Raw genomic sequence first — 21,243 nt, 5'->3', positions numbered from 1 at the left:
AAGACGGTGGAAATTTAGGAGGGCAAGACCACTAGGCAGTGAGCTTGGAGAGATGATCAATTCAGGACTTTCCTTCTCTTGAAAATTGGAACAACACCGCTGCTTCAAGAGATGCCAGGTGTCGAGCACCTGGTACCCAGCCGGTGCTAAGTAACAGCTTCCGATTGTCATGTTGTTATCACTGGCCACAGTGTGGCCCCACCAGCACACATTTAGTGCCTGCTGTGTGCTCAGCCCTAAAGGAACTCATATTTCTTCGGGCCTTACCGGGAGAGCATGACTCAAACTCAGAGATAATTTCAGGACTCTCAAGTAATTGAGAGTCAACAAGAAGGAAGAGCTTGTCTAAGGGGCCTGTTCCAGGAGCAGTTAGGAGAAGCAGCTGAGATCTTGCCCTACATCTAGAGAAAGTAGGTTCCCCTCCCGTTTGGCTGCGCCCTGCACAGATGCTGATAGGTCAAGAAGCCAATCTACCCTGATTGTGATTGGAGACCTGCCCTCACCTCCGAAGCCCGGGATTCTAGCAGCATTGGCTCCAGTTGACCAGGTCTAGGGATCTCTCACTGATCCTACACCAGTCTGCCTGCCTCCGGAGGGTCTCCAGGCCTGGCCAGTGTTGTTAAGAAACAGACTTCCAGGGCAACCACCTCTGAGGCCCTGAGGACTCCAGCTCTTAAAGACAGCACCAATAGCCTACTAAGCCTGTGTGTGAGGCACACTGTGCGGGTGTTTTCAACCGGAACTCCATCGGGTGTTGTGTGCAGTGAGTGTTGTGAAATATAACTCTGCAAGACAGTATTCTTGGTGGCCCGAGGCAAGGTGCACCCCTGAGAAATTACACTATGCAACAGTTCTGGTATAAAGGGGGTTTACTGGGAGAAGAGGAAGGACCTGAGGAAGGAGTAGAGGCTGGCAAGTGGCTATGTAAACAAACAGATGGGAATGAAGCCAGGGGAGGGGGGACAGGGGGGCAGAGGACTGGAGGGGGGATCTTTTTATCTGTGGCACATACCTGCCGTACCTGGGGGGCGGGGCAGGTGATGCCTTAAGCAATTGCTAGGTCCCTGAGGGCAGGTCAGCAGAGTGGCCTGTGAGCGAGGTCTAGCAAGGATTTCACTGTAAAAAAAAAGAGGGACAGTAACATTTGAACTGCATTCCAGTTGTACCTGTCCAGTTGTTTCCAAGTCATAAACTACCACAGTCTTTTGCTTCCACCAGAGTTCAGCATATAGTAGATATTCAATAAATGTCTAGGGAACACCAGTCTAGCAGATAGCCTTGCAAGGGGAACTCAGCTGCTGCCTGCCAAGATGCCACCGCTTCCCAAGGAACCCTCACTAGCCAATGACCATAACAGCAAATACCACTATTGAGCACCTACTATGCGAGGAATCCCGTGCCTATCGTAGTAAGACTGTAATACCTGCTTTACAGAAAAGAAACAGACGGACCGACACAAAAAAAGCTACACCCAGCATCCCAGCCACTAAGGATACTTACTGTCTTGGAACCCAGGTGACTCCAAACCAGGTTCTTGGTTCCTTTAACTTGGGCACCCCTCCAGCAAGCATTCCCGCGTCTCTTTGGATTCCTCCATTAGCCACACTCACTTTATCCCCTCTCCCCATGCTCACAAGAGCCCTGGTGCAGAGATGACTCCATGGCCCGACGCAGTTCCGCATGCAGCCACCGGGTGGCGAGATGTTCTCAGCCTGACCTTGCAATACGGTATTGTGTCACCAGATGGTGCCCGAGGACGCGGCTCTGTGGGCAGGGCCCGGACAAGGTGGAGCCCTATCGGCTTACTGGTCCCAGTCCCATCCTCGCTACTCTAGCACACGTGACCTCCGCCGCTGCTAACCTGCACCATGGCTCAGCCCGTCCCTCGGCTATCTATCCCCGCCGCACTGGCCCTAGGCTCGGCCGCGCTGGGCGCCGCCTTCGCTACTGGTCTCTTGCTGGGTAAGCTGGGCTGGGCTGCTGCAGTCCCGGGAATGGGAGGAGGGTGCGGAGCAGAGCCGGAGAACCCGGTCAGAAATGCAGGCCCTGACCCGGCACCCTCACCCCGGCAGGGAAACGGTGGCCTCCATGGGGGTCCAGGCGGCAAGAGCGCCTGCTGCCACCTGAGGACAATCCCCTGTGGCAGTATCTGCTGAGCCGCTCCATGAGAGAGCACCCGGCGCTGCGGAGCCTGCGACTGGTCAGTAGGACTGGGACCGAGAACCGGCTCCCCACTTCCAGCGTGGTGGACCTCACGTGGCTGTGTGACCTTGAGCTAGGCAGAAACCCTCTCTGGGCTTCCGGGTTCCCTGAGACCTGTCCCCTCTAGGCCACACCCGCCACCGAGCCCCTGAATGATTCAAAACCTCGGGGGGGGGGGTGACTGGCGTGAATGGCACCTCCCTCTCCCCACACAGCTGACCCTGGAGCAGCCGCAGGGGGATTCCATGATGACCTGTGAACAGGCCCAGCTTCTGGCCAACCTGGCGCGGCTCATTAAGGCCAAGAAAGCTCTGGATCTGGGTAGGAACGTGCAGCCGTGGTTCTGGAAACCAGGGTCACAGGGCAGCCCTGCACCCTGAATTGAGCTTGCCAGTGTCCCGGTCCACAGGTACTTTCACGGGCTACTCGGCCCTGGCCCTAGCCTTGGCGCTTCCGGAGGCCGGCCGCGTGGTGACCTGCGAGGTTGACGCAGAGCCCCCGAAGCTGGGACGGCCCATGTGGAAGCAGGTGAGAGCCCCACACCTGCGGCCGTTCGGGCCCCGGCTCGGGGGCGTGCCGGCCTGACCGGCCTCCTTCCGCAGGCAGAAGTGGAGCAGAAGATCGACCTTCGGCTGCAGCCCGCCCTGCAGACATTGGGTGAGCACCGGTGAGGGAGGGACCCAGACAGCACTGTCCAACCCCGGGAAACAAAACTGGCGACCCTGAGCAGCCCGCCATGGGCAGGGGCTTCTGGCCCGCTGAGACCCTAGCTCAGCTGCACGTGCCCTCTGTCCCTGTTAAGATGAGCTCCTAGCGGCGGGCGAGGCCGGAACCTTCGACATAGCGGTGGTGGACGCGGACAAAGAGAACTGTACCGCCTACTACGAGCGCTGTCTGCAGCTCCTACGGCCCGGAGGCGTGCTCGCCGTACTCAGAGTAAGGACTAAGGCAAAAGTGCTGCTTCTTGTGGCTGGGTACCCACTCTTCTCAGCTCTCCCCCCAGCCCTGCCCCAAAGCCCACCCAAAGTATCATAGGTCCCGCCCCTCCTGGCTAAAGCCCTGGGTCCGCTACCCCCCCCCCCCACTTCCGACGGCCCCGCCCCTCCATCTGTAGGTCCTGTGGCGCGGAGAGGTGCTGCAGCCTCAGCCCAGGAACAAGACTGTTGAATGTGTGCGGAACCTGAACGAACGCATCCTGAGGGACGCCAGGGTCTACATTAGCCTCCTGCCCCTGGATGATGGCCTTTCCTTGGCCTTTAAGATCTAGGGTTAACACGAAGCTTAGGGCCTGGGTGTGAGAACCTAAGACCCCCAGCCAGTGACCCGACTTTTAAACCTGACAATAAAGGTACTGGAACACGCGACCTTCTGAACATCCACTTCCAGCGTTCACTTGGCGGAGGGTTCCCTCCCTGCAGGTCTCCCTGGCACCAAGGCTTGTGTCTGACCGCATAGTTTTAATAAATTGTCCTAGCTGTACGCACTGAGTAGAGTTCCAACAGGCTTGGATATAAGGGAGGACCCTATCTGTCTCTGGCCTCCCAGCCACATGCCACAGAGACCACATCATGTGGGCTTGGTAGGCGATCAACCTAGTCATGGGGACTTTTATAGCTAGGTCAGGTCTGCTTGGCAGTCTACTCACGTTTTCACAGGGCTGTAGCCTCCCCAGCCTAACTTGTGTGCAGTGGAAGCCCAGACCAGAGGACCTAAGGTTGGCTGGCATTTCTATCTGCTCCCTCATCCCCTTAAGTCCTAAGGGAGGAGACTGATGGCCAAGGTGCAAAGCAGACAGAGTGGGAAGCCAACCTCATTCAAGAAACCTCAGGAACTTGAAGCTTTCACAGCACTGTCCTTTTGGGGGACACTCTAAGGAGCCAACCTTTATTGACCTGAGGCCTGGTGCTCTGCTGCAAGAAAGGTAAAGTTCTTTGTACTGAGGCAGAAAGGACAGCTTCTGGGACACCACAGGTCTGCCACCTCTGGGGTAAGGAAGGCCCAAGTGAAGTGCCCCTAGCAGCTGCTCTAAGTACAGATGCGTGAGCCCACAACTCAGTCCCTGCCACACACCACCAACCCTCTGGGGACTAGCTGTGCCCTACCCCTTCTTCACAAGTACACACTGAGGTGCACACAGGGGACCTGGTTCAATCCATTTTGAAGTGCCTTTGATGCACTGGGAGCCCACATGCGTCCACTCGCTCAGAGCAGAGCCAGCATGAAGAACACTTGATAGCTGAGGGTCACAGGGCAGTAACATGCACCATTTCTATTGGGTAAGTCTCAAAGTACCCATTTTCTTAGCTGTCCTCTCAAGTTTAAACTACACCTCAGAAGTGACACTCACCTCTTACCTGTGACACACCACCTCCCCAGGGAAGCTGGCACAGTCCTACTTTTCCAACCAGGATCACTAGGTAATGCATATCACCCAGGTGATGGTGAAGGGGGCTGCCAGGCCCAGACCTCAGCTCAGCTTTTCAACGCTGTCTATAGAAGAGAATGGTGCCCACTTTCCCCTCTCTTGGCCTGTTGCTTCCATCTACCCAGGCTCCACTTTCCATAGCGTGGCTCGGAAGGAAGGGGATGCATTGCCTAGTTAGCCACTCACTCCGCACCACTGCTGCATCTCCCTTCATCATCCATGGGTTAACGGTGATTCACTCTAACTTTGCACAAACTTAGAAACTGCAGAGTATTAAAGTATGTATCCTTGTATTTTATTGTAGTCTCAAAGACCTCATGGATTATGCTAGGGACACAAGGAATTTGGTTGCGCAGGTTTAGGTAAAGAGCAAAATGCTCACCAGAAAAAAGTATTTACCAAGATTAGACCCTAGGCTGCCAATCTGTAACTGCACATACGTGAGCCATTAGTTATGTATACTTGTTTTATTCATAATTTGTCATGTTTGGGGTTACCAAAGTAATTCTAATGATGGGTGAATATAACAAAAAAAATCTTTTACCTCATCTTAAAACAGCCACTGATCCATCTCATTCAGTACAATAGTCAATGTTAAAAGGAACATAAAACAAACATGCACACCATGGCACGGTTTTCATAAACGTCTATTTCATCATTGGTGGGTAGCACATTTAACAGTTAAATACATTTAAATAATGTATAGGAGGCCGCACCACGGCAGCACTGATAACTAGATAACCATCCAACTAGGAACCAGCCAACAGTGACTGTCTAAATATTTAAAATACAGCTCTTGCTTAATCATCCTTTGATGTGATCACCTTCTGGGGGAGGGGGGGAGGGGGAGCCTGCTGGTCGCATGGAAATATATTAAGGCCAAATCTTCTGATATTCGTTCCCAGAGGTTTCTTTTAACTGGATTAAGCCTCCAATTCCAAGGCAAGCCCAAGTTTGTGGCCTCCAGCATTAAAGCTCTTCCCGTCTACGAGAGCAGACAGTGTAAGCTTCACACCTGTGAACAAAGCAAACCACCATGATGGGCCTGCGAGCACTCCACCCTGCCAGCCCTCCCTCAGCATGCAGCCTCCACACTGACTGCAGCCAGCAGAGAGCACCCAGATCAACCGTGGTGCTAAAAACTCTGATGGGCAACACAATCTGAGGGCACAGAGAGGTTAGTAATAAATAACAAGTTCAAAATGTCCTAAAAGCCATGATCTAAAAACCGTCTTCACTGGACTACCCAGACTAAATTAACACTGGAGACCAGATCACAACTGAAGCCTAAAAGAGGCAGGCACCCAGGGACACAGAACACAGTAGGTAAGTTAGTGCTCCTCTGAGATAGCACACCGGGAACTGGCCCCTTCGGTGTTCACTTTTCTTTAGGTTTTAAAAGTCTAGATAAAACGTAGGTGGGGGAAGCAGGCCCATTAGGGAAGTTGGGATACCAGGGCTTTTGGACCTTGTTGATCAACTGCTCTAAGCAGCTGTGAGCTCCAGAGCCCATTAGAAATACAAAGTCCTCCATCTCAGACCTACTAGGTGGGGATCTCAGACCTACTAGGTGGGGGGGGTCTGCATGTGACCCAGACCACTCGGAGCTGCTCTGGTATCCGTTACCTGAAGGGAACTAACCTTTGACCCGAGACAATATTTAGACACCAGTGAGAACTACATAATGGTTAAACGGTGAAGAGTGGGGCTTTTTAGAACGAGGCAGCAGTGCTTATTCAGAGCAGGCACTCTGAATAAGGAGTAAGGGGGAGGGGCGGGTGTGATAAGCTATGAGGCTTAAAAGGGTCACAAAATAATAAACTAAAAATGTAATTTTGAAGCCGGGAAGTGGTGGCGCACACCTTTAATCCCAGCACTTGGGAGGCAGAAGGAGGTGGATTTCTGAGTTCAAGGCCAGCCTGGTCTACAGAGTGAGTTCCAGGACAGCCAGGGCTACACAGACAAACCCTGTCTCAGGAAAAAAAAATGTAATTTTGAAAATAACGTACAAATGGAGAGACGGCTCAGCAGTTAAGAGCACTGGGTGCTCTACCAGAGGTCCTGAGTTCAATTCCCAACACCCACCCTTCTGTATCTGTAATCCCATGGGATCAGATGCCCTCTTCTAGTGTGCAGATATACAAACAGACAAAACATACATACACTTAAATAAATGAATCTTTTTAAAGGGATTTGAGAGGGAGCTGTAAAACAATACTTCTTCATCAAAGATACTTACCAGGCCTCAGAGTCTGAGTATAGCCCACTCCAATTAAACTAGAGTTGTTGACCTTTGCCTAGAAAGAGAGAAAAACATTTCTGAAGGGAGACAAAGTTCTTGGAAATTCCCCACCATGGAACTGTGGAGCCTGTGCCTTTAGGTCAATGCGATACTAAAATATTATTATGTACTAAGTAAACACCAAGTGCCACTTGAACATTAGACATGAATTCAAAATCCAATCGTCAGCAGAACCTGATATTCTTTACACACCTTAGGATGTGTATACAGCCTCCGACATGATCCACAGCCTAAGAAATACACTCAAAAAAACTCACAAAAACAAGTAACTATGTCGCTCGCTGATGGCACCTGTCAGACTCACTAGAGGTGAGAGCCATCTCTGAATACACAGTAGGAAGTTTATGAGCTCAGCATCACTACTTCCTCCACCCTCACGGCTTGCTTGCTTGCTTGCTTGCTTGCTTGCTTCCTCACACTCTGACCGCTAAGCTGCTGGACTTGGCTTTAACTAGTTGAGGCCTGACGAGGAGCATGGTTTATCAACTCCTTATCTCCCTCACAATTTAGGATGGCGGCCCCAGGCCTTCCAGAGCCCAGAGCAGCACTGGAGAGCAAGTATGTTAAGCGGCATGTTGGGAACTGGTTCTAATGCCTTGTCTTATTTTGGCTCCCAAAAGCCATGCTCCCAGCACTAAGAAGGGTTCCTGCTCCCAGCTGCCTTCGACTGATAATAAAGAACTACCATACAGCCAATGGCTGGGCAGGGAGATGGGGCAGGACTTTAGACTGCGAAGGCAAGGGACCGAGGGGAGAAGAAAGTCGCCATGACTCGAGGGAAGGGGAGATTTAAGAGCCACAGAGGAAAACCATCCAGCAATGTAGGTGGGAAGGGAAAGCAGCCCTGTGTGTGTAAGCGGGGGTAACAGGACAACAAAAGTAAAACATAGATTTAGAAGGTGTTAAGCCAGGAATACTGGAAGGATAATGTGTGCTAGCCACAGGGAGGATTAGAAATACCCAGTCATTGAGCTAGTCAAGGCATATCAAAATTTGTTGGTGTGTGTCTTTCACTCTTGAATCCAAAGGGCTGCTGGGCAGGAGCATGCACGACCCACATTCCTTCTAACAGCAGTCTCCACGACCTCAGCTAACATCCACTAAGCCATCTTCATGCTAACAGAGGTATCCAAACTGTTTACGTTGTACCCTGACATCTTCAGCTACAAATGTGCTAGGCTATTCATAGCTATACAGGACACAAATAGCCTGCAAGCCACGGGATGCACAGGTAAGCCTGGGGGGGGGGGGGTGCGGAGCACCCCAGAGCTCCTCAGCATCCTGGGGCTACAAGTATAAACGGAGCAGCAGCGTGCTGTGTGAGCGGATATGCAGTGATTCAGTGACTCTAGTCTTGTTATACACAAGATAAAACCAGTGCTTCTGGGCACTGCTCTACTTGGGTGTGAAATGCTGTATTTATTTCCACAAGGACTGTGAGCTGAAAGGTGTTTCTGATGGTTGGCATACCATCTGTCATGGTGCCACAAGCATACATCTGACAAGAACACTTAATGTAAGAGACCAGTGTGCTGAGAAGAGTGCAGCCAGTCACAGATGCACCACTGATTGGTCAAAGAGAAAAGCATTCTGGGTACTTTTCACACTATCTCTGCTTATAAATCTTTAAACATAAAACAAAAGATAGGGCTAAAATATAACTGCTTAAAGCTTCAAAACTCGAGACTGGAGAGATGGCTCAGCAGTTAAGAGCACTGGCTGCTCTTCCAGAGGTCCCGAGTTCAATTCCCAGCAACCACATGGTGGGCTCATAACCATCTATAATGAGATCTGATGCCCTCTTCTGGCATGCAGGTGTACATGCAGATAAGAGCACTCATGCATAAAATAAATAACTTTTTAAAAGGTATCAAAACATACTGTCCTTGGAGCTCAAGAGTACTTTATGTAACGGAAGTAAGTAACTTGCCTGACTTTAACTTCCCATCATCCTAGCACATACAGTACAGACAGTCCCTGACACACAGGAACAGCTGATGAGCTGCCAGAACTGGAAGCCGATTCCCTGCCCCTCACAGCACGCACTCCCTTCTATCTCAACCCACTGTGACTAAAGACAGAAACAGGAGAAAAGGGCCAAGATTCAGACAAGAGTGGCCATCTCACTTTGCCCTTAGCAGAGGGGAGGAAGTCCTGGAGGTGCAGGTTTTTAGGCAACAGTTCCTCCCAGTAAGATATTCTACTCGCCCCAGACAGGAATAAGGTCAAAACACTAGGTCTGGTCCTGGCTTTACCCACGCCACGCCACCCCACCCCCAACAGTAGTATTTAGTCCTCTCTTCACCTGTAAAAACGGTGTTAGACTAGTGACCTCTCAGATAAAATCTACAGGTACTTTATAAACTACAAAAAGACAAAGTCATACAAAGTACTATTGCCAGGCTCCACATGCTGGTTACCTGGAGCTTAGGCAGGCTTCCCCAAGGGGGCTCAAGGATCTTAGCACAACTAACTCTAAGTAAGTGAACTTCTGTGATTCTTATTATTATTATTTTTAAAGATTTATTTATTTATTATATGTAAGTACACTGTAGTTGTCATCAGACACTCCAGAAGGGGACATCAGACCTTATTACGGATGGTTGTGAGCCATCATGTAGTTGCTGGGATTTAAACTCACGACCTTTGGAAGAGCAGTCAGTGCTCTTAACTGCTGAGCCATCTCTCCAGCCCCATTATTATTTTTCTATTTTATTTATCAATTATTATTCTGTGATTATTAGTTATTTTTCTATTACTGTGATCAGACACCATGACCAAGGTAACTTATGAAAAAAGCACTTAAATTTGGGGCTCCCGACTCAAGAGGGTGAGTCTGAGACCATCGTGGCGGGAAGCATGGCAGCAGGCAAGCAGGCAGGGTGCTAGAGAAGTAGCTGAGCTTACATCTGATCCATAAACATGAGGTTTTTGAAACCTCAAAATCTACCCCAATCTCTTCCAACAAGGTCACACCTCTTAATACATTCTCACCAAGTGGGGACTATGCATGGGGGGGGGGGGGGCATTTTCATCCAAATCACCAGAGATCTAGCTTGCAAGTCAAACCTCTATCACAATTTCCATAGGAAAAGGAGCATTCCAATCCAATCCCATCAGTAAACATGGGACTCCGTGAATCCCAGGGAAGATTTCTACATCATCCCAGAGTATATACCCAGAGCAATTCCCACAACCAGAAAGCCCCATCCTAAGCCCAAGTGGTACTCACAGAGATAGAAGCAGTAGGATCCAACTGGTATTTAGCTGCAATGCCAAAACGAGTGCAGTTGGTACCTGATGTCCAAGCGAGGTTTACTGAAGTGTCAAAATCTTCACATACTTTCTGATAAATTGATCCTCCAAATTCTGTCCCATTATTTCTATAAGACACTTTGAATTAGAATCTAGAATAGACAGTAACCACTTCTAAGGTACTGGGTAATATGTAGCAGGCACAGCTACTACTAGAACTGAGCAGGTAACACAGTGGTACAATGCTTGCCTAGTGTGCCAGGAACCCTGGGTTCGTTCAATAGAGCTGAGGGTAGGGAAGGATGGCATCACTCATGCTAGTCTATAAAGCTCTACTGAAAACTGCCAAGTCTTTTCTGGTGTGGCTGAGACAGGGTGAGTCTTACTCTGTAGCCCAGGCTAGACTCCTTCCCCACAATCCTTTTGTTCCCCAACCCCCTTAATTTTTGTTTTTTTTTTTTTTTTAAGAAGGGTCTCTTTATATGGTCCTGCTGTCCTGGAACTCACTATGTAGACCAGGCTGACATAGAGATCCTTCCTCCTCTGTCTCAGGAGTGCTGGGATTAAGGGTATGGAACACTCGCTCGCTCACTCACTCACTCACTCACACACTGAGGTTGTGGTTCAATGACTGAATCCTGCCTATCCAGATGAATCCCTGCATTCAACTCCCAAGCAGCACCACACACATACTTGTGCACACACACAAAAGTGAACAGCAAAATATAAATAAGATTATATATATCTAGGCAGTGAGTTTCAGGCCAGGAAGAGCCACACAAGAGACTTTAAAAAAAAAAAACAAAAAACTGTTATCTGCCGGGCAGTGGTGGCGCACACCTTTAATCCCAGCACTTGGGAGGCAGAGGCAGGCGGATTTCTGAGTTCGAGGCCAGCCTGGTCTACAGAGTGAGTCCCAGGACTGCCAGGGCTACACAGAGAAACCCTGTCAGGAGGGGTTGGGGCATGTTATCTAGGAGCAGAGAGGTGTCTTATAGGGTCTTTAGGACCTTGCCACCAAGCCTAAGGACCTGAGTTCAATCCCTGGGACACTCAATTTCCCACTAATCTCCACATATGTGCCATAACAAACAGATAAATACATACAAAAAATTTTTAAATTCTGTGTCTATCTGGTAGGATGAGAAAGTTTTCTTTTGTGCTCCCGTTATTTACTAGTATACTATTTGTCAAGGCTGGGGTGGCTCAGCAGTTAAGAACACTGCCTGTTCTTCCAGGTCCTGAGTTCAATTCCCAGCAACTACACTGGTGGCTCACAACCATCTATGTGATCTGATGCCCCCTCTTCTGGTATCGGGTATATATGTAGATAGACCACTCATATACATAAAATAAATAAATCTTTTAAAAGAATACAGTTTTGTCAAGGAAAAAACAGTTAAGTCCTTTCTATACTATCTAACTTGAGTTGGGTAAGAATGTCATACCCTGCCCCTCTTTTAAGAAAGGAACTTACTATGTAGCTCTAGCCAACCTAAACTCACTATATAGACTAACATGACCTCAACCTCAGAAAGATACAGCTGCCACTGCCTTCCAAATTAGGATTAAAGGTGTGAGGCTCCACAACTCACCCAACAGCATGAGTGATGATGTTAAGACCGCCCTATCAACCCAGGATCCCACACCCCACAGGTCATTCTGTCGGAGAAGGCACTGATAGCAGACTGCCAAGGCTAACACCTCTTCAAAAGGCGTGAACTCCAGCCTGACAGCGTGAGCGGCATGAGCATCCTGAGCACATGCTTCTGAGGGCCACCATGGCAACAGAAATCCCTCAAACTAAAAACTCGGTGTCACACACCATCCTCTGAGAACCTGCACCTCAACAGCTCCCAAGGAACTTACACATTTGTGTGTAGCTGGAAGTCCCCAGTCCTGTAGCCGACTGCAAAGTTACTCCTTGTCAGCTTTGACTTGGCACTGTCAAAGGTCATTTGGTACCCAGCAAGCCAGCCCTCGTAACCAAAGACAGCTGACCCATGGATGGCAGGTCCAGCAAAATCAAAGTCAACATCACAGCCAAGGTTTATACATTCCCTCTTGTAAGCAGACTTGATTTTACCACTTTTCTTTCTGGAAAAAGAAGACACTTATTTGAAACAGATGCCAGTGACAAAGATTTATACATATAACTGCATGGTGGGCATGAAACAGATTTAAACAAGCTGCACTGTGACAATTATAGGGTTAAAAACAGCCAAATAAATTAAAGAAAACAACCCACATGGGCTGACAGGACTGAGCTGTGCTGTGTACAACTTGCAATCACAATGGCCTCAGAAACGGTAAGAAGCACGGCCACAATGAGAGTCCATTTCTGAAAGCAAGCCCCTGGCAGTGTCGAGCAGTGGTCAAAGGCAGAATCAATGCCGCTGCACTGAAACAATCAATGCACTGAAACAGCTGCTCCTTTCCTGAGCAGACAAGGCCTGTAAGCTCAATGCACACCAAACACCAGCACTTACCCTGTGTTCGGTGAAAAGGTGGTGTCAAAAGTCAGTTTCAAACCTTGACAAATCTATTTCAGAGGAAAAAGAATTCATGTTCAGTGATATCTCCTTTCTGGAATATGAAAATAAAGAGTAACACAAAAGCAAGTCTGGACACGCTACCTGGTCTTCAATCGCAATCTCTGTCCCCAGAGTGTTATCGGTGTTCCACTTCTCTGTGAAAGTCAGACCATACTCACACCATTTGTACTTGGTCTCCAAGGTCCCGCTAACTTTACCAGTGTCTGTATTAGATGAGCCAGATGTTGAAAATTCCTAACAAGACAACAAACAGCTTCATGAACCTTCTCCTAAGCCTGAAAGAATCCACTGCCCAGCTAATACAGCCCTTACAGCTCTCCACTGTGTTTTTCCTAAGCAAACGTAACAGTGACAAGCCAGCCTCTGACCAAGTGATTGCCACCAGAATGTCCCTTACATGTCTAATGAGTCAATAAGAATTAAGTACACAGGACTGGTGAGGTGGCTCAGTGGGTATAAAGGCTTGCTGCCAAGTCTGATCCTAACCTCCATCTTTAAAGCCCACATGGTGGAGAGAACGGAGTCCAGCAAGGTGTCATCTAACCTGCACATGTGCACTGTGACACAGGTGCCTACACATGCACATAATCCACACAAGATACTGTGAAAAACATTAAATAAGTTAAATTTAAATTCTTCAATAGTCCATATTCTATTTTTTCTTTTTCCCTTTCTGAAGATTTGCCTTTAATTGTATATGTAAGTACAGGGGCCCATGCAGGCCTGAACAGTCTGTTTTCCCTGAAATTGGAGATATAGGCAGTTGTGAGCCATCCTGTGGGTTCTGAGACATGAATTAGAATCCTCTACAAGAGCAGTACCCTCTCTTAACTGCTGAGCCACCTCTCCAGTCCCTCTGCTGTTTTTAGATGAGTCTTCACTAGGTTTCTTGCCTTTCCAAACAACTTATATTATCATCTTTTTGCTGTTGTGTTTGGTTTTTGTCTCCTTATGTGGAGCTGGGGTGGCTGGACCTCTCCTTGTAGAGAAAGAAGCTGGCTGACCTGCCTGCCTCCCCAGTGCTGGGCGTAAAGGTGCGTACCTGCTAACACATCTCACCCAGCTCACCAGATTTTCCTTGTTTTAAAGCAGTGGGAGAGGATGGAGAAATGGCTCAATAGTTAAGAACACTATTTCTCCTGTACAGACCTACATTTGGTTCCCAGCACCCCACAAGACGGTTAACAAGTCTGTAACTTCAGTTTCACAGTATCCACCACCCTCTTCCGGTCTCTGTGGGTCCAACATAAACATGATGCAGATATACATGGAGGCAAAAGCCATACAGGAATAAAATTAAGTTCTTTTAAAAGTGTGGGAGCTTTATTGATTCCTTTACACTTGGTTTGCATCATTTATCACCTGTCAGCAGAGAAAATAATTAATACAGGGATTAATATAAAAAGCTTAGGCTTGGAACTGGAAAAATGGCCAGTGAGTAGACACACTTGCTGCTCTTGCAGAGGACCCAAATCTTGGACCCAGCACCCACAGCCATCTCTAACTCCAATTCCAGGGACTGTGACAGCACTGGTACCAGGCACACACGACAAACATGCAGCAAACACTCAGATAACTAAAATAAAAATATTTTGCCGGGCAGTGGTGGCGCAAGCCTTTAATCCCAGTGCTTGGGAGGCAGAGGCGGTGAATTTCTGAGTTCAAGGCCAGCCTGGTCTACAGAGTGAGTTCCAGGACAGCCAGGGCTAGACAGAGAAACCCTGTCTCAAAAAAAAACAAAAATAAATGAATAAATAAATTAATTTTTATCTTAAAAATAAGTGAATCTTTTTAAAAAAGTTTTGATCTTGAGTTTGTTCCAAAAAGACTTGCCACTCCCCTGTAGCACACCAGGTGAAGGGGGAACAGGGAGACTATATCTTAGAATTTTCTAGAGAAACAAAGTATCTTTCTTTACCAAGCACAACCTATGGGTAAAATATCCCAAGATAAAATGTAACTCTTACAACAGTCTGAGTTCTGATTTATAGTTTCTATATCAATGTCTCTACAATCTAGTCACTTTAAAGCTATGTCTAAAATTGTTTGTTGTTATTTTGTTTGGTTGGTTAGTTTTTAGTTTATCAGAAATTTCAATACCTGGAAAGTTAAGAAATGTCAAACACTGCCAGGCAGTGGTAGCGCATGCCTTTAACCCCAGCACTTGGGAGGCAGAGGCAGGGGGATTTCTGAGTTCAAGGCCAGCCTGGTCTACAGAGTCAGTCCCAGTACAGCAAGCACTACACAGAGAAGCCCTGTCCTGAAAAACTAACAAAATAACATTTTGGAGGTAGATTTGTTTTTTCAAAGGAACAGCGCAGCCTATTATAGGATAATCCAACTGAACTGACAACACGGAAGCTTTGGAGCTCTGCATGCACATCGACATAACATTAAGTACATATCAAGTATGCTCTTCTTCCAACAGACAGTTTCCATGGGAAATGTGTATGGGCAGCAGTTCTTAATCCTGCATGACAATAATTACTCAAGTGCCACCTACTACCATCCACCAGTCCCTGAGATCAAGAACCAGCCTAACACATGCCAAGGAATGCTCAGGACACAAGGCCAACATGGGCCAGAGGACCAATCCTCTCCATCACTGGAGCATCATCTTCTACATTTTGGGTAGCCTGCACATCCTGCAGTTCAAGAAGTCAAAAGACCTTCGCAGGACTTAGTTCTGGGTAGGTCTGAGCAGTACTCCATCAGTGCTATGACGACTCGACTCTAAAGTATAAGCAGAGCATCCCCTCTTCAGTCCTTCAAGACCCTACACTTCCTAGCTTTTCCTAGCTCTCTTTTACCATCAGCCTTTCCTTTCCAACAAGAACTTTTAGTTTACAAATCTACTGCTTGATCCAATTCTCTGATTATCTTTGCCTTACAGTTTGTCTTTCCAATAGAAAGGGTGTTTTTGTTTGTTTTACAGCACTGGACCTCATACATAGCTGGGTAAACACTCTACCGCTAAGTTACACTCCCAGTCTTAAACTTTTTAAAGACAAAGATGGTGTGTTTTAGTTTAAAACATCATACATGCACAGACACATTTAAAACTCAGTAGGCTGGAAATAAAGATTAGTAGTAGAGATGCAAGGCCCTGGGTTCAACCTCCAGCAACACTAAAGAAAAAATACTTACAGTCACCTAATACTCTATAATCTATTAATCCAGGTCAGTCACTCAACTATAACCAAATAATTAGACTTCTTCACAGACCAAAGAAACCACAGGACAAGACAAATATAAAAGCCATAAATGCAACAGATCTAAGCATCAAGAAACACCACCACAAACAACTTTAATAGATACCAGTTACACGCAGAGCAGCACACAGAGCAGCACGCAGAGCTGCATGCAGAGCAGCACGCAGACAGTACTAAGCAATCAGTTTAGCATGAACATTAAACACCCATCTCCAATCTCAAAATAAAAACTTCTGGAGAAAAAGAAATACAGTATATTTTACTTTCTCCCTTTTTTAACAACAGTTGGGAAGGATCAACACATATGAAAATAGTAAATTCTGTAGAGACATTCCAGTCAAGATAAACAGGCAGACATCACCATGGATGGCTGTGAGAATGTAGCCACTATACTAAATGGTCATTGTAGTCAAATAACCAAGTTACTGCTCAGAGCCCAGAACTCTGACAGGTACTAAGAGAAAGGGTTACAGGAGCCATGGCCTTCATGCTTGTCATCTACCTGAGTAGACAGTCCCAAATAAGCAATGGCTTTCCCAACTTCTCCATGCAATCATGGTCACACATACATAACACAGGAATATAACAAAACCATGTGAAATGCAGAAATCACATACAGAGCCAATAAATCAGACTACGCATAAATCATTCAAAACAAATTAGCTTCTGCCTCCTTAAGGGAAACAGCTGTAGATATTTATGGGCTATGAAATTAACAGCTTCGTGAAAACGAATCAATAACTTACCACACCGCTACATGACTTCGTCTTCACATCCAGCTTCACCAGCCCAAAGCCTTCAAAAAGAGAGGGCAAAGATATGATTCTTCTGCAGAAAAGACGTATACCCACACTCACAGTACAGTTAACATAATCCCAAAGTCCGGGACAGAAATGTACAAATGCACAGCACATGAAGGAACATTTACAAGCCGTCAGCTCTGCTAAGGTGATAGTAGCGATGCCTAGTGTCCTGTAACTTGCTCCACTTCCTCACACACCCTTTTCAAGCCATTTTTAAACATTAGATTAGAAAATCAGTTCCTCAGACTAGCCTATTGTTTATGGCAACACACTTGGGACTTTTATCCCAAAAGGGTATCACCAAAAAGCAAGGGATAGTGGTATGTGCAATACAATTTTCAAGAAAACACAAAAATTGACTCTAAAAGCCCAAACTCTTAAGGTTTCCACCTACCCAGAGTCATAACCACAAAAATAAAACAGTAATTCTAGGCAGCTCTATCCAACCATGGTCTGAATTGTCACTTAAAAGAATAAAGTACAAGCTTTCCCCTCTCCCCCAGGGGGGGGGGGGGGTTGGGGTTGGGGTAGTACTCCAGGCAGAGGCAGGTAGATCTGAGAGTTCAAGGCCAGCCTGGTCTACAGAGTGAGTTCCAGGACAGCCAGGACTACAGAGAGAAAGCCGGTCTTGAAACAAAAACAAAAACAACAAAATAAAAAGAACAAGCTTTTCAATTGTGACTGAAGAAAGGCTAAGAAATTGGGATACGCATGCAGCTGGCAGAAGCATGAGTGCAGCAGGATATTCAGTCTAGAAAAGCAAAGCAACAAACTTTTTCAAGAGGTCCAAGCATATATTTTTCTCTTTTATGTTTAAAAGGGGAAAAAGTCCTTACCAAATCCTTTGTTGAAAATGTCTCTGGCAGCTTTGCCGAGGTCAGCATACGGTGGAGGGATACACATCGCTAGTCAAAAGAAACATTCTACAGTTAATGTGAGCAGACTGCGAGGACCTACTGCTAACATTTACATTCAAGCAGTTCAACCGGGAGTGGGTTTAGATGCCTCTAGAACTTCAATAAATGTTATTCTAAATAGCCATCCATAACAAAAACTTATTTCTAAATAGCTATGTGGTAATACAAACCTGGGACATTTCTACCAAGTTTTAAGAATAGGGGAAGCCTTTCTAATTCCTAAACATAAGTCTACAGCCTACAGTTGCCGAAACTCAAGGTGACTGACTGATTTAACCGAAATAATAACCAAAATTTAAACTTAGGCGTTCTCCTCTAACAAATCTTTGGGAAGGACTTCCAAAATCAAAACCAACACTCTGGGAACTGACACAATTGAGACACAGGGGCAAAAAATACAACCATCTATGTTTCAGTCAACCATCTATGTCTACAGCAACTAAGTATCAAATGGCACTTTAAACACATTACTACAGTCCCCAAGTCCTCCGCCAACGTGAGGCTTAAGGGCAAGGAATCCGAGCTCCAGGAGCAGCTCATTCATTCTCCAGTGCACATCCACGCCCTTAGGAACACGTGTAATGACCTTGTAGTGCACTCGACCTGTGCAGGCAGACAGCGAGCTACTTCCTCTTGCAAAGTGACTGCTCTAACTCTCCACCACCACCACCACCACCCCCCCACAACCCCAAGATGGAATTCAACAACTGTTTTGCTTTCAGATTTGTAAGTAACATATCCAAAAGCCAAGGGTGGGTGCGGTCAAGGACCAACGCCCCAGGCGCGAGCCCCCCTATCTGCAACCCAACAGCAAAGCACCACGTCAACAGAGTGGCAGTGTAAGACTTAGGGGCCGCGCAAAGAAGCAAACTTTCCAAGTCTTTGCAGGCATCATGTGGGCCACGGCGGAACAAGGTATGGTTCTCTAAAGAGGAACAGCGCAGCCCCCATGGCCCCATGGCCCCAGCGCGCAAACACCTCTTGTGCTACTTACGCCGTGGGCATACCGGTACACAGCACTCAGCCATGGCGAAGTCGCGGGGAAAAGGTGATCTGTGAAAGGGACAAGAAGTGCGGTCAGGGGACAGTCAAAGGGTGCCCTGGGGAGCTCGGACATTAGAGAAAGGGGCCGGGGCCGCTGCGGCCATCTTAGGGGACTAGGGCCGCCCCGAGTTCACTCAGGCGGCCGGCCCGCCCTAAGGCCCCAGACTCGACAAGAGGCGGGCCCCATAGTACCTGCGGGTGTCCTGAGGGGCGCTGCCGCCACCGCTCGGCTCGCAGCTGAGGCCACTCCGCTATCTGGAAGTTGCGCTGCAGCCACCGCGGCTGGAGGGCGAAGTGAAGGAGACACCGTTGCGCCCCGCCGCAAGCCTGGCCTCCCCCAGCCAGGTCCCCGCCGCGGCCGCCCGGGCTGTCTACCGCGCCTGTCCTTGCCGCTCCGCCCGCTGCCCACTCCCACCTGCTCCGGAGTGACCACGTGGGTCGAGAGCACGGCGGTCTCCTTGGGTGAGCTGTCTCGGACCGTCCGGCGGGGACGGGGCGAGCAGGAGCTGCGGGGCCTCGGGTTAGGCAATGTCCAGGGCAGCCCCAGAGGCGAGGACCTGGGAACGGCGGAGGCGGCGCAACGGCACCCGCGCGGTCAGGATGGGAGTGGCCACGCGAGTCGCGATGGGGCGGGGCGATGTGCCCCGCAGGGTCACGTGCACCCTCTCAGCCTCCTCTCCGTGTCCCATCCTGGAGGGCTGAACTTAAGGTCCGGGTGGAGGAAGATGAAACACTCTCCCCAAGTGCAGCCTCCGTGCTCTTCCCATCTCGGTTCACCGCCCACCGCCATGTCCTCCCCTGCTGGGGCTAGGCTGGGCTCCAAAGGAACAAACTTGAGCCAGTCTCTGGGCTTTTCTCTCGGAGCCTCAGGGTTGCGCTCCTGCAGCCTCCGTCTCACCCATATATGGTATGGGTTCACACACACGCAGAAGCACGTCCTGCCCTAGGAAGAGAAGCTTCCCCTGGTTGAGAGGCCTGGAGAGACGAGGGAAGAACTGTAGGATTCATGCTGACCAGTCATTAGAATGCTGCTCTCGAGTTCTCTAGATGTGCCAGAAGAGGGAGGGAGCAGCCAGTCCTGAGGCCTATACCTGTAGTCCCCGATCTGGGAGGCAGAGAGATTACGACCAGATTGGTGCTAAACTACAGAGTGAGGCAAACAGGTTAATAAAGATAGACACCACTGGGTAGTGGTGGCACACATCTTTAATCCCAGCACTTGGGAGGCAGAGGCAGGTGAGTTCGAGGCCAGCCTGGTCTACAGAGTGAGTTCCAGGACAGCCAGGGCAATACAGAAAAACCCTGTCTTGAAATAATAATAATAGAGACCAGTTTGAGGCTAAACTACAGGGCGTGGCAAACAGGTTAATAAAGATAGAATGGGAGGCTCAGTGAGTAAGAACCCTTGTCTTGCTGTGCATGCAAGGGGACCTGAGCTCAGATCCCCAGCACCCACATTAAAAGCTAGGAGTAGTTCCAGAAATAGAAACAAGAGGGTCATTGGGGCTCTCTGTCAACCTGGCCTGCAAACCGCGTTCTCTAAATTCTGTAAAAGATGAAAAGCAGTAGACACTGTTCAAAATACACACACACAATTGTCAGCCATACAGAAGATTTAAAATGGAGACAACTGACACTTCAGCTCAATAAACTCAAATTTAGCCCGTGGCCCTCAATTCCCTCATCTCTAAGATGCTGTTTAATAATCTTCAATAGTGGTACAGTTGGACTGAGAGCAAAGACACCCACACATACGAACTCACGACTCAATCATCTCTGAACTCTTGCTCTACTCAAGTACTGTTAAGTCTTCACTCTCCTCCTAAGCCAGAGGAAGGATGGCTAGGTGGGCTCCCCCCAGTCCAACACCCAAGTTTAAAGTTACACTCTGGTATGTTTCTCTCCCATGAGCAAGGCTAGCCAGCAACCTCACCTGCTCACAGTTGGGATTGTGTTATAAAAAGTTAAATGGGAAGAGTCTTTGTGTGTACAAAAGCGGACTCCAGCACCTGACTCATCCCTTCATCCAAGCTCAGGCAGGTTGGTCTGCCATGGACCTGGCCCACGGGAGACAGTCTGCCCCAGCTGTGTGATGCTTGTGGTGGAGTTTGTCCTCCTCAGCACCGCCTGCTAGAAAAACTCAGCCTGCTAAATTAGTTACCTCAATTGCCTATAGCAGGGCTTATTCCTATTCTGTATTACCTGTCACCAGTTTTGATCTCCAGAGACATCATTTTCTGACACAAAAGTCTGAAGTTTTACTCTGTAAAGTATGTGGTGCTTAATGGCCACTGGGGACAAAGTCCAGCCTAAGCAAAGAATTACAGGGGTGGGAAAGATGGTGACTCCTTCCCATCATAAAAACACAGCTGACACTCCTATGTAAAAGGCAGGTTAGAAAGAGAAATTTATAATTCATTTATTTGATCATGATTTTATATGATACACAAGCACCAAACTGAAGAGCCCAAACATCCAAGGCGAATTATTGATTTTTATTTTTGAATTATTGATCTTTGTGCTTAGGT

General features: G+C 48.1%; 2 protein-coding genes across 2 annotated transcripts; one reads left to right on the top strand and one right to left on the bottom strand.

The window, feature by feature from the left end:
- The first annotated feature begins 1,782 nt into the window (after nt 1-1,782).
- Comtd1 (catechol-O-methyltransferase domain containing 1) lies at nt 1,783-3,566 on the top strand. The gene is made up of 7 exons (XM_021182005.2): nt 1,783-1,962; nt 2,073-2,200; nt 2,418-2,523; nt 2,612-2,730; nt 2,805-2,859; nt 3,005-3,138; nt 3,317-3,566. Exons 1-7 carry the CDS (start codon nt 1,869-1,871, stop codon nt 3,467-3,469), a joined length of 789 nt encoding a protein of 262 aa, XP_021037664.1. The 5' UTR covers nt 1,783-1,868; the 3' UTR covers nt 3,470-3,566.
- Nucleotides 3,567-5,256: 1,690 nt separating this feature from the next.
- Nucleotides 5,257-19,263, bottom strand: Vdac2 (voltage dependent anion channel 2). The gene is made up of 10 exons (XM_021182294.3): nt 18,908-19,263; nt 18,666-18,724; nt 17,591-17,659; nt 16,698-16,747; nt 12,821-12,973; nt 12,674-12,726; nt 12,054-12,281; nt 10,162-10,312; nt 6,867-6,924; nt 5,257-5,642 (listed from the first exon to the last, which is right to left on the bottom strand). The coding sequence occupies exons 2-10, from the start codon at nt 18,697-18,699 to the stop codon at nt 5,551-5,553; spliced, it is 888 nt and encodes a 295-aa protein (XP_021037953.2). The 5' UTR covers nt 18,700-18,724; nt 18,908-19,263; the 3' UTR covers nt 5,257-5,550.
- Nucleotides 19,264-21,243: the final 1,980 nt, after the last annotated feature.

Source organism: Mus caroli, unplaced genomic scaffold (assembly GCF_978045245.1).
Source record: "Mus caroli unplaced genomic scaffold, Mus_caroli_1 scaffold_12, whole genome shotgun sequence".
NCBI lineage: Eukaryota > Metazoa > Chordata > Mammalia > Rodentia > Muridae > Mus > Mus caroli.
The sequence above is the reverse complement of the archived record's forward strand: the minus strand, read 5'-3'. Positions and strand labels throughout refer to the sequence as shown.